The sequence below is a fragment of the Zalophus californianus genome, chromosome 9, assembly GCF_009762305.2.
Source record: "Zalophus californianus isolate mZalCal1 chromosome 9, mZalCal1.pri.v2, whole genome shotgun sequence".
Taxonomy (NCBI): Eukaryota; Metazoa; Chordata; class Mammalia; order Carnivora; family Otariidae; genus Zalophus; species Zalophus californianus.
In genome coordinates, this window is record NC_045603.1 from 3,995,123 (window position 1) to 4,008,410 (window position 13,288).

At 60.5% G+C, this 13,288-nt stretch overlaps 1 protein-coding gene across 2 annotated transcripts in view; it reads left to right on the plus strand.

The window, feature by feature from the left end:
• The window catches only part of WNT7B (Wnt family member 7B), a 46,397-nt gene that overhangs the window by 10,371 nt on the left and 22,738 nt on the right, over positions 1 to 13,288 (plus strand). For both annotated transcript variants that reach the window (XR_004820291.1, XM_035729286.1), the window contains exon 2: positions 10,400 to 10,626. Coding sequence is in view for 1 of the 2 variants with exons in the window: in XM_035729286.1 (XP_035585179.1) it covers positions 10,400 to 10,626 (227 nt within the window). In the remaining variant the exon portion in view is untranslated. The remainder of the gene's footprint in view (positions 1 to 10,399; positions 10,627 to 13,288) is intronic.

The window sequence follows — 13,288 nt, forward strand, 5'->3', positions numbered from 1 at the left end:
GGACCCTCCGGACCCCGTGCCCCCTCTTCTGCAGCTCCCCGTGCCCCCCTGGCTGTGCTTGCCCACCTCTAGCAGCCTCAGCCCTGCCCAAGACCCCTGTCCACTGGGGTCCACTCCTGCTTTCTCCCAGGAGTGCCTGGTTTCCCTCCAGGGTGGGGTCCCAGAATGCCAGGCCAGGAATGCCAGCTATGTGGGGAGGGCGGGCGGTTGCCCGCCCGCCGGGGGCGCGAGGGAGCAGGCGGACGCTCCGCTCTCTTCCCCGGGAACACTGCGGGCAGTGAGCTGAGCGGGGCAGTGGGCTGGAAAGATTGCAGCAGGGGGGACCCGTGGTGGAGGGAGCCAGCCTGCAGGAGCCCCACCTGCGAGCAGGGGCTCTTCTCCCCATTGGACAGATGGGCAAACCGAGGCCAGTGAGAGTCAGCGGCCAAGCAGACCCCGAACACAGGACCCCAAGCCCCAAGAACCCTCTTTAGGATTCAGCCACAGGTATCGCTTTGGTCCCTCACTACACAGGCAGATGGGAAACTGAGGCCTGGGCAGGGCAGGGAGGGGTAGAGGGATGGCTTCCTTTGCCAGCTGGGCCCCTTCCTGCCTCCGCCCTCTCTCGGCACCTCCACTGGGGAACCCCTGCCCAGCAGCCATGCGGCTCCCTCTGGGTGTTCTCTGGGAGCCCCATTCCTCATCTGTAAAGTGAGGCCGGCAAGGTCCACCCTGAGTTGCTGCGGGGCAGGGGTGGGGGGGTGGGGCAGGGCGGGGGATACCACTCAGGGAGGGGGGTCATTTTGGCTTGTCCCTCCCCTGCAGGGCATCCCCCCACCCCTTCCAAGTTCTTCCCGCCCAGGCCAGTAGGGGGAGAAGCCATTGGCCAAAACAGGGCTGATCATCCCTATTTTCAGATGGGAAGACTGAGGCTCAGAACAGACCGTGAGGGCGGCCTTCCCGAGGTCCAGGCATGTCCCCAGGCCCCATGCTGCCCACTGAACAGGACCGAGAGCCCCAGCAGGGGAGGGAGGTGAGCAGACTTAAGGAACACCAGGAGGACAGGTGGGCTGAATGCCCCCGGGCCTTTGCAGCGGCCGTGTCCAGCTCTGCCCCATCTGTTCTGTGTCATCCTGTTCCACCCCACAGAGGAGGGCTGTGGGGACCCCGCTGGTGCCAAGCTCTGGCACTGTGCTGGTGGCTTGAGCGGTCTGCAGAGTGACCCGAGACCTGGAAGACATTCTTATCCCCATTTGACAGGCAGGAGCACTGAGGCTGCCACCAGCTGTGGCTCTCGGGACTCCCACCGGCTCCAGAGCAGAAGAGCCTCTTCCGGCCCACCTGTGGCTGGGAAGTTCTGGGCTGACCCCTGCCCACCTGAGAGAGAAGCTGGGGGGGGGGGGCATGGGGTGGGTGGTCGCGGGGGCCAGCTGCCATCTTCCTAGGTATTTGCTGAGTTACTTCCTGGACAAGTGGACCCAGGCCCGCCTCCCTGGCTGATCGCAGATAATTAGAACATTCTTCAAATATTTTGCCGGAGGATGCCCGAGAAGGAAGAATTATAAAGCGCCCGGGGCCAGGAGCGTGGGCTGTAGGAGCTCTGGGCAGCTGGGCAGCCGGGGCCAGGGCCGGGGATGGGGCCCCAGAGGGAGACAGGGGATCTGGCCCAGGCCCGACCAGCCTGTCCCCACCTCCCAGGGCACTGGGGCTGGGCTGGGAGTTCATGTCCAAGGCCAGCTCAGGGCTGGGGTGGGTGCTGGGCCGTGTTGGGGATCCCTGCCCTGGGGAACTCATAGCTTGTGGGGGTGGATAAACCTTACCTTCAATGTCTTTAGAAAGGCCTGAGGGGGTCAAGCACAGAGTCCTGGCCCCTTGGGGGGCGGGTGGGTGGAAAGGTCTCGAGGAGGAAGGGCTCGGCCGTGGGGAGGTCAGTGGGTCTGGAAGGAGAACGAAGGTGCAAGGGCGGAGTGATGGAGGAGGAGCAAATAGGGGGCGCCTGGGGCTGACCTCATGGCTGACACACACATCCCTGACAGCGCAGGGCTGGGAGGCCCGGCTCAGGCTCCGGGGCTGCTGTCCAGCTCTGCGGGGCAGGGAGGTGGGTGGCCCAGAGGGCAGAGGCGGAGGGTGGGCTGCCCATGGGGAAGCCCTTTCTCATCACCGCTGACCTTCCTAGAAGTGGTACTCGCCACCTGAGCAGGGGGAGGGGGACCCAGGGAGGGGCAGGTGTCCCCCAGTGGCCCCCCTCTGGTTCCTGTGGCTTATGGGGGAGGGGGCTGGGATGTTGAGGTCCAGCAGGCTCCGTCATGAGGTCTGAGTTCTGGGAAGCACTTGGATACTGCGTCTTCCCCATGGAGGGCTGCCCCGGTCCTGGCCTTAGGAACATTCCCAGGATTCTGTGGTTGGTTCGGGGCAGGGGCTGCCCCAGCCCAGAAGCCTGGGAGTGGGGGTGGGCTGCATTACAGCTGGTGCTCAGTCCAGAGAGTAGGTGCAGAAGAGGAGCTCGGGCTGGGCTGGGTAGGGGGCCCTGATGTGGGGGGGGGGCATTCCCCCTCCACTGGGGCATCTCTATCCTGGCCTGTGGTTTGTGGGGTCGGTTGCTGGGGAATTTGTATAGAGAAATGGGACTGAGGTGGAGTTGCCTGGGTCCTGCGGCCTCCTCAGGACACGCGGCCACATCGGTGCCCATAGTTTTAGGGCCCTGTGCACAGATCAGATGGCACGAGGCTTCCCCGGGGTCTGAGAGGCTGGTCTGCCACGTGGTCCTGGGCTTGTGATGACAGCATTTCTCTCTGGCTCTTTAAATAAAAAAGGCACAACTTGTCCAGTGCCTGGTAATGCCAATGGATCAAAGCCCTTTTGAGGGCTACCTTGGGGTGGCTTTATCCCCACAGGCCCTGGACCCACTCTGCCCACCTCCCACGACTTGATGCGCTAGGCCTTCACATGGAAGGCTGACATTTTCTCAATCATACGTAAAATGGGAATAAAAGCTAATTTTTAATCAACCTGTAGCAGTCTAAGGGAAAGCGGGGGTATGCTATGAGTGCCCCCAGCTGCCTGCCCACCCAGCCTGCAGCCCCCCGGGCCACTGAGGATGTCTCAGCTGCATCTTGCTCCCTGTGCCCACTGGGGTAGCTGTCCCTGGAAGGGGCCCCCTCAGCAGGTGTGAAGGCTTCCATTCGTGCATTCCACTCATTCACTCTGCCCTTCTTTCATTCACTCGTTCCGTGATGACCACTGAGGGTCGGTGCCCAGCGTGGAGCACAGTGGGGGATGAGACAAGGCTTCCTGCCATCCTGGGGCCAGCAACAGGGCCGGGGGCTGGCCTGTTTGGAGAGAGTTCGTGACTCAGCCGCTGGCACGAATTGGGGTCCTCCTTCAGGAACCACTTGGTGAAGGCTCCCCGGCGTAGGTTGGCCCCCAGGGCAGCCTCCTGCCCTCCCTAGGGACCAATGGGGGAGGCTGGCTCTCCAGGTAAACAAGTGAGCACCCCCTAATTATCTTTGAGGGTCAGGGACAGGGATGAGGAGGCACAGACGCGTCTGGGGTCAGGAAGTGTGGGTCCCAAACCTTGTTCCCTACCCTCCCTCCCTGAGCTGCTCAGCAAGTGGCTGGGCCTTTCTGGACCTCTGGTTCCCATTCTGAGGGAGCAGTAGAACAACAACAACGACGGCCATAATAGTAATAATAATAGAACGCCTTCCCACTGAGGGAAACTCTTATCCCAGAATCCAGCACATGGTAGGTGTTCACTCGGCCTTGAGGCACTAACTCTGAATGGCGTGAGGGATTTAGGTTAGACACTTGGCTCCCGGGACAGGATTTGGAGGGTTGTGACCTCCTGAGTGAAGCAGCGGTGTCCTCTGTGGAGACGGGGGAAGACAGGATGGCTCTAGTCCCTGGGCACAGGGGGGACACTGGCTCCCCCATCTCTCTCCTCGCTGAGCCTCAGGGTCCCTGACTGTGAGGTCGCCCAGGTATTGTTCCCCAAGGAAGTCAGTGGAGGGGGGCTGCCCCTTGGAGCCCCCAGGCTGGGCCTTGGCCAGAGTGGGGCTTGACCTAGACGAGGTCTTAACCAGATTTGGGCTGCACTCTGGCCCAGCCCAGCGCTGTCTGCAGGGGGTGGCTGGCCCAGCTCACAGTGGTCTCCACCAGCACCTGCTGCAGGAGAGGTTAGGACCCCCCAAGGCCCGGCACACACAGACAAGGCACGAGGGGATGACTGTTAACATTCATATTGTATTTCTTACGTGTATTTTCTTTATTTTAACTTTTATAAGAAAACGCGAGAGTTTTCATTCTGATTTTGCCAGCCCTATGACGTTTTGTATTGCCACATTTTGCTTTCTTGTTGAGATATAACTTAGATAAAGTACAGAAATCGCGAGTGGACAGCTTGATGCGTTTTTACGTGTGTGGGCACTCACGTAAACCATTTCTCAGCTAGGGCTAGAGAACAGTCTGGAACCCAGCAGGCTCCCTCGGGCCCCCTCCCTGTCCGTGCCTCCGAGCTAAGGGTAACTGCTGACTTCTGGAGCTTATGTTCTCCTGCCTGGCTCTTCCGCTCGGCAGTGGGGGAGAGTCACTCACGTTGTCACACGTAAGCTCTTCGTAGCCTCCCACCGTGTGAGTATGTCAACTCCGTCATCCTCCTGCTGATGGACACCCGAGTGGTTGTTCCAGCTTGGGCTGGAGACACCTGTGCCTGCCCTGTGGCGAATGTGAGCACTAGCTTCCCCGGGGTGTCTAGACCCTGGACTGCATCCGCTGCATCAGAAGGAAGGGCCGATCCAGGAATGAACCCAATTGTGGTGGGTGCAGTGGTGGGTGTGGACACCCACTGGCTTCCGAATTGCCCGTGTGGGCACTGGTCCTCGCGATAAGCACGGCTGGTCCCTGATCCCCACGAGGGACGGCATCCCGGGGGCTCAGTGAATGGAGGTCAGTGATGGGTCCCCAGTGAGTGTTAATAATGGCCAACCTCGGTGCCCTCTCGTCATCGGCTCACGTCATGTACTCGTCCCAGCAGCCCCGATGGACCAGTGTTATCAGGAGTCACTCCGCGCATGTGGAAGCCGAGGCCCAGGCAGGTTAAGCAACTTACCAAAGGTCTCACTCACCTTCCCACCCCCTGCCCCACAGGGCTGCCCGGTGGGTGATGTGGTACCCGGCTAATGTCATAGCAAGCGTCCCACCTTCCTGGCTTCTTCTGCACCATCTGTCGCCTGGCAGTGGTCACCTCGCCCCTCACCCTCTGGCATCCCCTAGTCCTAGAGGCAGCCCTGATCCCTTGGGGCCTCTGGCAGGTAGGAAGCTCTTTGTCTTGTCCCTCGGCAGGCCCTGCTGGCACCCCGTGCCCAGTGCCAGGAAACAACAGGGAAGCGCGTCCCTGCAGGTCCTCTGCCAGCTTCGGCACCTCTGGTTGGAGATCAGTCCCCGGGGACAAGACAGGAGCCCCTTGTCCTGCAGGCTCCCTTCGTGGGGCTGGCCCAGGCCAGGGCTGAGGAACAGTTCCAGACTTTCAGCTTTGCCCGCTCCTCCGCATCTTACCTTTGTCCCGAGGCCCCCGAATAGCGCAAGGAGATGAATCTGGAGCAGAGTTTTCCACGGAAAAAGTCAGCGACTGAAACCGGAGCGGCCAGCCCGGCCTCTCTGTGCTCAGGGCCACTCGCAACCTCCCTGCTAGCTCTCCTGGGGCACCTGGTGGGCAGCTGCGGGCCGAGAAGCCACCCGGGGTTATCTTGCTGCTTGGGGGTGAGAGCCAGGCCCACCCTGAGGGCGGCTGGCTGAGATGCCAAACTCGCTCCCAAACTGCCAATTATTCCAGGACGCAGCCTGCACTCGCCCTCCTCCCCTGCTGCTCCTTGCCCCTCCTCCGCTCCTCCCTGCTCCCCACTCCTCTCCCTCCCCCTATGTCCCCTTTCCCCTTCCCCCCCTCCTTCCACCCTCCTTGCCCCTCCTCCAGATCACCAATTTCAAGTTACCATGTATTTTTGCCCCTTTCCACTCTGGTGGATTCCCTAAAGAGGATTCCCATAACTGCAGCCCCCGCCTGACCCTCCAGGTGGAAGAAACAGTGTGGCCAAGGCTAGGGGTGTGGCTGGCAGGGCCAGGCCTTCTCAGGGAGGGCAGTGGTCGGGCTCGCTGCGAGCGTGTGGGCCGTAGGGGAGGGAAGGGGCAGGGTGGCTGAGACCTCAGACTCCAGCAGTGGAAGCTGTCCATCAACCCGGAACTGAATTCGTGAGTGACCTTGGAGGATTTTGAGCAGGAGAAAGATTTAAAGCTGTGTTTCAAGACGAAAAAGTGGGCACTGTTTCCCGCTCTAGGCTCTGGTGCTTGGTATGCCCCTGCTATGGGGCACCACGCTGCCTCTGCCTGAGTTCTGGAATCAGGGACCAGGCTCTGAGCCTGGCTGTGCAGCCTCAGGCACATCCCCTCGCCTCTCTGAGCTGCGGTCTGCACAGCTACAACATGGGGATGTAAGGAGAGAGGATTGAGACCCAGGAGAGGCCCGCGGGGTCTGCGGCTGGCGTTCAGAATGGGTGTATTTAAATTGTGAGTGGATAAACCCCCACACTCTAAGGGAGACAGTTTCAAATTGACTTCTGAATTAGCCATTTCTCAGTATTTATGTTCCTGGCACAAAATACTGTGTGACTGTCTTCTCCGACGCCTTTACTTCACCTTTGGCCTGCACACCGGCTGCTGGGGGCTGGCTGGGGGCCCCCGTGCCCCCTGCTCCATCAGCTCCACGTGTCCTGGGAAAGCATACAAGCGGGATTAGCTGGGCAAGGCCCTTCTTGTCCCCAGCTACCCATCCCACTGATGTCCAAGGTGCAGAAGGCCTGTGTGTAGATGGACTTTTTAAAAATTGTGTTTAAAATACACATAAAATTTGCCACTTTAACCATTTGAAAGTGTGTCACTCAGAGGGGTATAAGTGCATTCCTGATCACCTCAATTGGGCTGCATAACTTTGTCATCACACCTGCCAAGCCGGCGCTCCCGGTGCCTCCTCCCTGCAGCCCCAGGCGACCACGGGTCCACCTTCTGTCCTTTGCCGGACACTTCATGCAAATGCAATCATCCAATGTGTAGTCTGTGTGTCTGTGTACTCAGCGTACTAGTTTTGAGGTTCCTCCATGGAGCATGGATCCATACTTCATTCCTGCTCATGACCAAGTAGCATTCCATACACAGTATGGATAGACCACCGTCTGTCTGCCCCTTCCGCCCCTGGTGGACATCCGGGGTCTTGGCTCCTTCTGGCTCTTGTGGACAGTCTCTGTCTGAATACCTGTCTTCAGTTCTGGGCATAGACCGAGGAGCGGAATTGCTGGGACCTATGGTAATTCTATGTTTCCCTTTTTGAGGAACTTCCTGACTGTCATCCACAGTGGCTGCCCGCGTTCCTGTTGGCGATGCACGAGGGCTCCGATTTCCGCACAGCCTGCCAACACCTGGCACTTTCTCTTGTTTTGACCAGGGGCATCTTAGCGCGTGTGAGGTGGCACCTCGCTGGTTTTGATTTGCATTGCCCTCATGAGTGAATTTAGGATCTTTTCACTTGCTTGTTGGTCATTTACGGCTCTTTGGAGAAATACCTATTCAGGTCCTTTGACCATGTTTAAATTGATTATCTTTTTGTTATTAAGAGGCGGGAGCTCTTTCAGACATTATCTGAGTATTTACTCATTTGTTCAGTAATGCCACAAACAGTCATGGGCAGCTACAGGGGGCAGCCCTGGGAACCCCGGATTTAGCTGGGACCTGGCCCTGTCCTCAGGTGCTTGTGGTCTGCTGGGAAGGCTGTGAAAAGGGCCACAGTGGGGGCCCAGGGGTGAGGGTGGTACTCGAGAGACAGGTGCCCACCGTGTGCTTCCTCCATGCCTGGGGGCCAAGGGGTTTGAGCTCAGGGGACTTGCACTTGGGCACGAGGCAGGTAGAGTTTGCCGGACAGAAAAGGGAGAACGAACGGCATCCCGGGCAGAGGGACCAGCACAAGCAAAGGTGGCAGGGTGGTCGGAGGCCAGATCCCGGGAGGCCTCTGATTCTACACCAAGGAGCCTGGGGAGCTATGGATGGGCTTTGAGCAGGGGAGTGACATGGTCAGACCTGGGTGCTGGCGGGGGCTGGGAGTCTGCCTGGAGGCAGGAGACCAGGACTGTTTCGGCCCCTGGGGTCCATCCTCAGTCCACTGGGTGCCCCCCATTCAGAACCCATTTGTCCAAGCTCCTACCCCCAACAGGGTTCTTACCCCAGGCAGTGGGGGGGGGGGGGCTCTGCAGCCTAGAGACTGCTGGAAGAATTTGGGAACGGGGAGCTTGCTTTTAGCATCCAGGATCCAAAGTGGGCTCCGTCCCGAGGCCTGGAGGCTGGTTCCCATCCATCTCAGTTCCCCGGGTCGGTTTTCTGAGCATCTACAATTACTTTGGGCTGAATTCCCCAGATTCCAGCGCACTCCCAGCCCAGCCCGCCCAGAGGCTCTTCTTCCATGCCAGCCTCGGGCATTTCTGCCCATTGTGCCCGTGGGAGACCCAGGGGGGTCTTGGCCAGATTAGTGAGTGGGGCGGGCAGGCCATGGGGATTGAGTGTCGCCGGGGGGCCCAGCTTGCAGCACGTGCTGTGGGCTCGCACCACACGGGGACTTTCCCAGCTGGCTGTGGGTGCTTGGCTGCCCTGGAAAAACACTGACTTGTTCCTCTCAAGAAAGGGGCTGGCGGCCAGTGGGCAGGAGCAGAGAACTCAGGGCACTGGGAGGCCAGGGCCATGGATGTCAGCTTGGGGAGCCCCTGGTGGTCTCCCTCATCCCCACACTTTGTCCCTCACTAAGCCAGTCTGGTCTCTGGTTTGGAAGCCAGATGCCACTCTGAAACTCGGCTGTTTGCCCATAGGTTTGCCCAAACCAGCCCCCACCTCCTTCCCTACTTGCTGTCCACCCCCTCCTCTGGGTGCTCAAAACCAAATAACTCGTGCCCCTTCTGTGGAAAATAGTTTGGTGGTTCCTCAAAAAGCTAAACAAACGGCCACATGACCCAGCAATTCCATTCCTAGGAATATGCCCCCCAAAATTGAAAACAGGGACTCAGACAAAACCTTATATGCCCGTGTTTGTAACAGATCTGTTCACAAGTGCCCAGAGGTGGTGGGAGCCCAATGTCCACTAACTGGTGAGTGGATACACGGAAGGTGGTCCCTGCACGTGATGGAATATTACTCAGCCACAGAAGGGACGGAAGCACGGACACCTGCCACAATGTGGCCGAACCTGGGAAACACGATGCGAAGTGAGAGCAGCCAGACACGGAAGGGCACATATTATGTGACTGCATCTCTATGGAAAGAGCGATTCCCAGTTGCAGGGCCTGGGGGAGGGGAGAGAATCGGGAGTGCCTGCTGAGGGGCATGGGGTTTCATTTTGGGGGTGGTGAAAATATCTTGGAACATGACTAAGTGCTGCAGACTGTACCCTTCAAAATGGTTACCTGTACGGTAGGTCCCCTCAGAAAATAAACAGGCCGGTAACACCTCAAGTGAGCAGAGTGAGCCTGGCAAGTGCCCTCCGGTCTTGGGAGGGCGCCAGATGAATTACACTGTGCGCCCAGGGGACCACTCTGAGGATACAGTGTTGCAAAGAGGACCCTGCCCAGCCCAGCACACAGTAGATGCTCAATTCACATGAGCTCCTGATTCCTCCCCGAGTCTACCCAGTCGTCCAGAAACGAGTGAATGACAACTGCAGTTGCCCCATGGGTGCCGCCTTTCTCCTTGTGGTTGTCCGGTCTGAGCCTATGTGGTGGAAGTGGTGATGGGGGGGGGGGGCGTCAGATGTTTTACACTCCCATTTCATGGATGTGAATACTGAGGCTCAGGCAGAGCACCTTCCCAAGATTACAGACGGGTTGCACGTGGAGTCAGGACCCGGTGGGCTTGACTCTCAGCAGGGCCAGCCAGCTCAGCAGCCTTCCCGGCCCAGGAGCTACAAGTGATGGGGAAGCCCAGGGGTCAGGAGTTGGGGCTGCTCTCGGGGGTAGCTGCAGACAATTTGGAGCTGACGGTTGTCGAATCCCAGGCGCGAGGTTCTCTGACCCGAAGGGTCTGTGTGTCTGATTCAGAGGCACGGGGAGCTGGGGTTCTTGCTTTCCGTGGGACTGTTGACTCCCGGGACCTGTGACCCATGGCTCTGGCCACGCTGAGGCTGAGAAGGCACGGGCGTGAGTGCCTTTTCAGGCTGGGATCATGCGTTTTGGTCCATGGGAAATGGATTCTCTAGGGAATCTCTAGGAAGAACTTGGCACATGGTGGGCGCCCGGAGCCCACTGGCTGACCGAGAGACTGAGCGAGGCAGGACGGCAGGCGGAGGGCGAGGGGCCCTGTGCCGCCACTCACCTGCCCGTGTCCTCTCCCCTCTCCGCAGAGCACTGTCGTCCGTCGTGGCCCTGGGAGCCAACATCATCTGCAACAAGATTCCTGGCTTGGCCCCGCGGCAGCGCGCCATCTGCCAGAGCCGGCCCGATGCCATCATCGTGATCGGGGAGGGGGCGCAGATGGGCATCAATGAGTGCCAGTACCAGTTCCGCTTCGGACGCTGGAACTGCTCCGCCCTCGGCGAGAAGACTGTCTTCGGGCAAGAGCTCCGAGTAGGTAAGGGCGCCTCCGGGCTTGCAGGGACCCAGCCACGGTCGGGGCTCCAGGGGCCAGGCCACTCCCCCGTCCCCACGGAAGGCTGCATGGGGCTGCGCACGCTCCCCGGGCCACACCAGCCCCAGTGTCTCTGTTAGAGCAGCTTGCCCTGCGCCCTTCTCCGAGCCTGGCCTGGAGGGGGCCCAGCACCCCAGGGAGACCCAACCGTGTGAGTGGCCGAGGGGTGTCTTGCCGGGCCGTAGGGTTGGAGGACGGCGCTCCGGCGAGGCTGTGAGCCCACGGGCGGGCAGCGCCACGCAGCGGTTAGAGACGCGCCCTGCTCGATGGCAGAGCGGAACTAGGCACGCCTCTTCGTCGCTCCCTGCCTCCGTTCTGTACCTGGAAATGGGATAAGAGCAGGACTTCCTGCGTGGGGTTTTGGTGTGGGGGTGGGGGCTGGAGGCAAATAGTGCCATTTATGTGGAAGGCGTTCCAGGCAGAGGGAGAGTGCAAGCAGAGACGCGTGGGATGCTGTGCACACGTGTGGGAGCGCCGAGGAGTCTGACGGGCTGGAGGGCAGGGCAGGGGGGCGGGGGGGGGGTGCAGGTGGAGTCGGGCTGGGGAAGGCGGTGGGCCTCCAGTGCTATGGGCAGTGGCAGCAACTGAAGGATGCCAAGCAGGGTTGGCCAGGTCTCTGCCGGCTGTGTCCCACTGCACCATATACCGTCCCTAGGTCACATGCTCCATCTCCGTGTCCTCACAGAGCCCCGAGGGAGGCTCCGTGGTGCCCATTTTACAGAGAAGGAGACTGAGGCCCGGTTGGGGGGAGCTTACAGGGAAAAGTGGGACTTCCAGAGCCCGACCTTGATTGGAATCCAGCTGCGTGACCCTGGGCATGGCACTTCGGGCCGCTCAGGGCCTCAGTGTCCTCAGTTGTAACGTGAGCTCTGAGCGAGCGGGCCCTCATCTGGGTCCCTAGTGCTTCTCCCAGGCCAGCACGCAGTAGGTACGCATAAACTGCTGTTGAACTGGTGAGGGTGGGGAGGTGATGCCACCTGCCCTTCCAGGAGGGTCAGATGGGGGCGTGATAACTTGGGGGCACCGCGCCAGGCATGCAGGGGGTGCCCTGTTATTTCAGACCCCAGCCTGTAGGCACAACACATCCTTCCGATCCCAGCGGGCCAAGGAGCCACAGCTGCCGGGACCCAGGCCAGAGCCAAGCTCTGCGGGGCTTGGAACGCCTGGCATAGGGCTGGGGGTGGCGCAGGGGAAAGCCCCCGGGGCCCCTCTGCGGTGAGCAGCCTGTGGGTGGCACCTGGCACAGGTGGGAGGGTGGCACCACCCCCTCCCTGGGGCCCCACCACCCAAGTGCAGCTCCCTCCCTGCAGGTGCCAGCTGGGGAGGGCGGGGCTGCCTGCCCCATCCTCCGCAGGTGGGGGGGCGTCGGCGCCAGTGCTTGCTTGGTGCCTGCTCGCTGCCAGGGGTCCGCTTGCCTCCCCAGCCCCTCACCCCTGAGACTCTGGGCTCTGAGGCCGCTGTGAGCACCCCCAGGATGCAGCTGAGTGGTGAGGTCGCCTGCGGCCACAAGGTTTGCCCATGACGGAGCTGGGTTCAGATCCAGGTCCCCACCTGCCACCTGGCCTATTCACCTTGCTTCTTCACTGTGTGGAGAGATGGGCAGTGGACATGGTCCCATGGCTTGCAGAGGGGTGGGGGCTCGGACTTTATTCGGGACCATGAGACACAGGGAGTGAGGGAGACGCAGCCACTCAGAGCCCCTTCTCATGGTCAGGTCCCAGGCGGGGGCGGGGGGGGGCCTTCACCGGTGGTCCACAATAAATGCCAATAAAAAGCCCAAGAGGAGTGGCTTTGGCCCCAGCCCATGACCCGCGCCGTCCCCCCGTAGTGGACACCGCCAGTCCCCACCCAGATTACCTTTACTGGCCGTCACATATCCCCTGGATCACGGCTAACAGCTCACAGCTGTTCCTCCTTGGAGACTAGCCCTCAGCCCAGTAGGAGCCTGGGAGGGTCTGCAAGCCTGGCCCGCGGGGAGGGTCAGCTACAGCCATGGACGGGCTGGTGCAGAGGGTGTGAACTCTGCCCTTGTGGGTGGGGGTGCTCTGCAGTGCTCTTCATGCCCTGAGCTCCCCTTGGGAATAGGCGTCTCAGGCTCTGCTTCTAGGGAGCCCACCTAAGGCACCTCCTCTCCCTTCCATGAGCATTTCAGAGGCAAACTTTTCGGCAGAGCTGTCTACACCCGATACGCCCCCATCCCTCACCGTCTTGTTCCTGCCACCCCTGTCCAGGCCGTTAACGACCTTCATGTGGCTGACCGATGCCCCCCTTCCTTGCCGGGGCCCCAGCTCACCTGGCTTCCTCTGGTCTCTCTGGCTGGGTCTCCTGAGCCCTGAGCCCTGCCCCAATCTGTTCTCCCCTGGGACCAAGACCAGTGTGGCCGCTCCCTGGGAACCTCTGGCTCAACATGCTCAGCATCTTGTTGCTTAAATCTGCTGTTCTTGGCCTTCCCCCTGACCCGAGTTCCTGTTGTCTCAGCAGAAACCCGGTGTTTCCCTGTCCATCCCTCCACCCTGCCCCACAGCCCCTGCAGGGCCTGCCTCTCTGGGTCTCCCCTGGCAGCTGTCAGTGCCTCCCCCTGCCTCCCCTCCAGCCCTGGTCATGC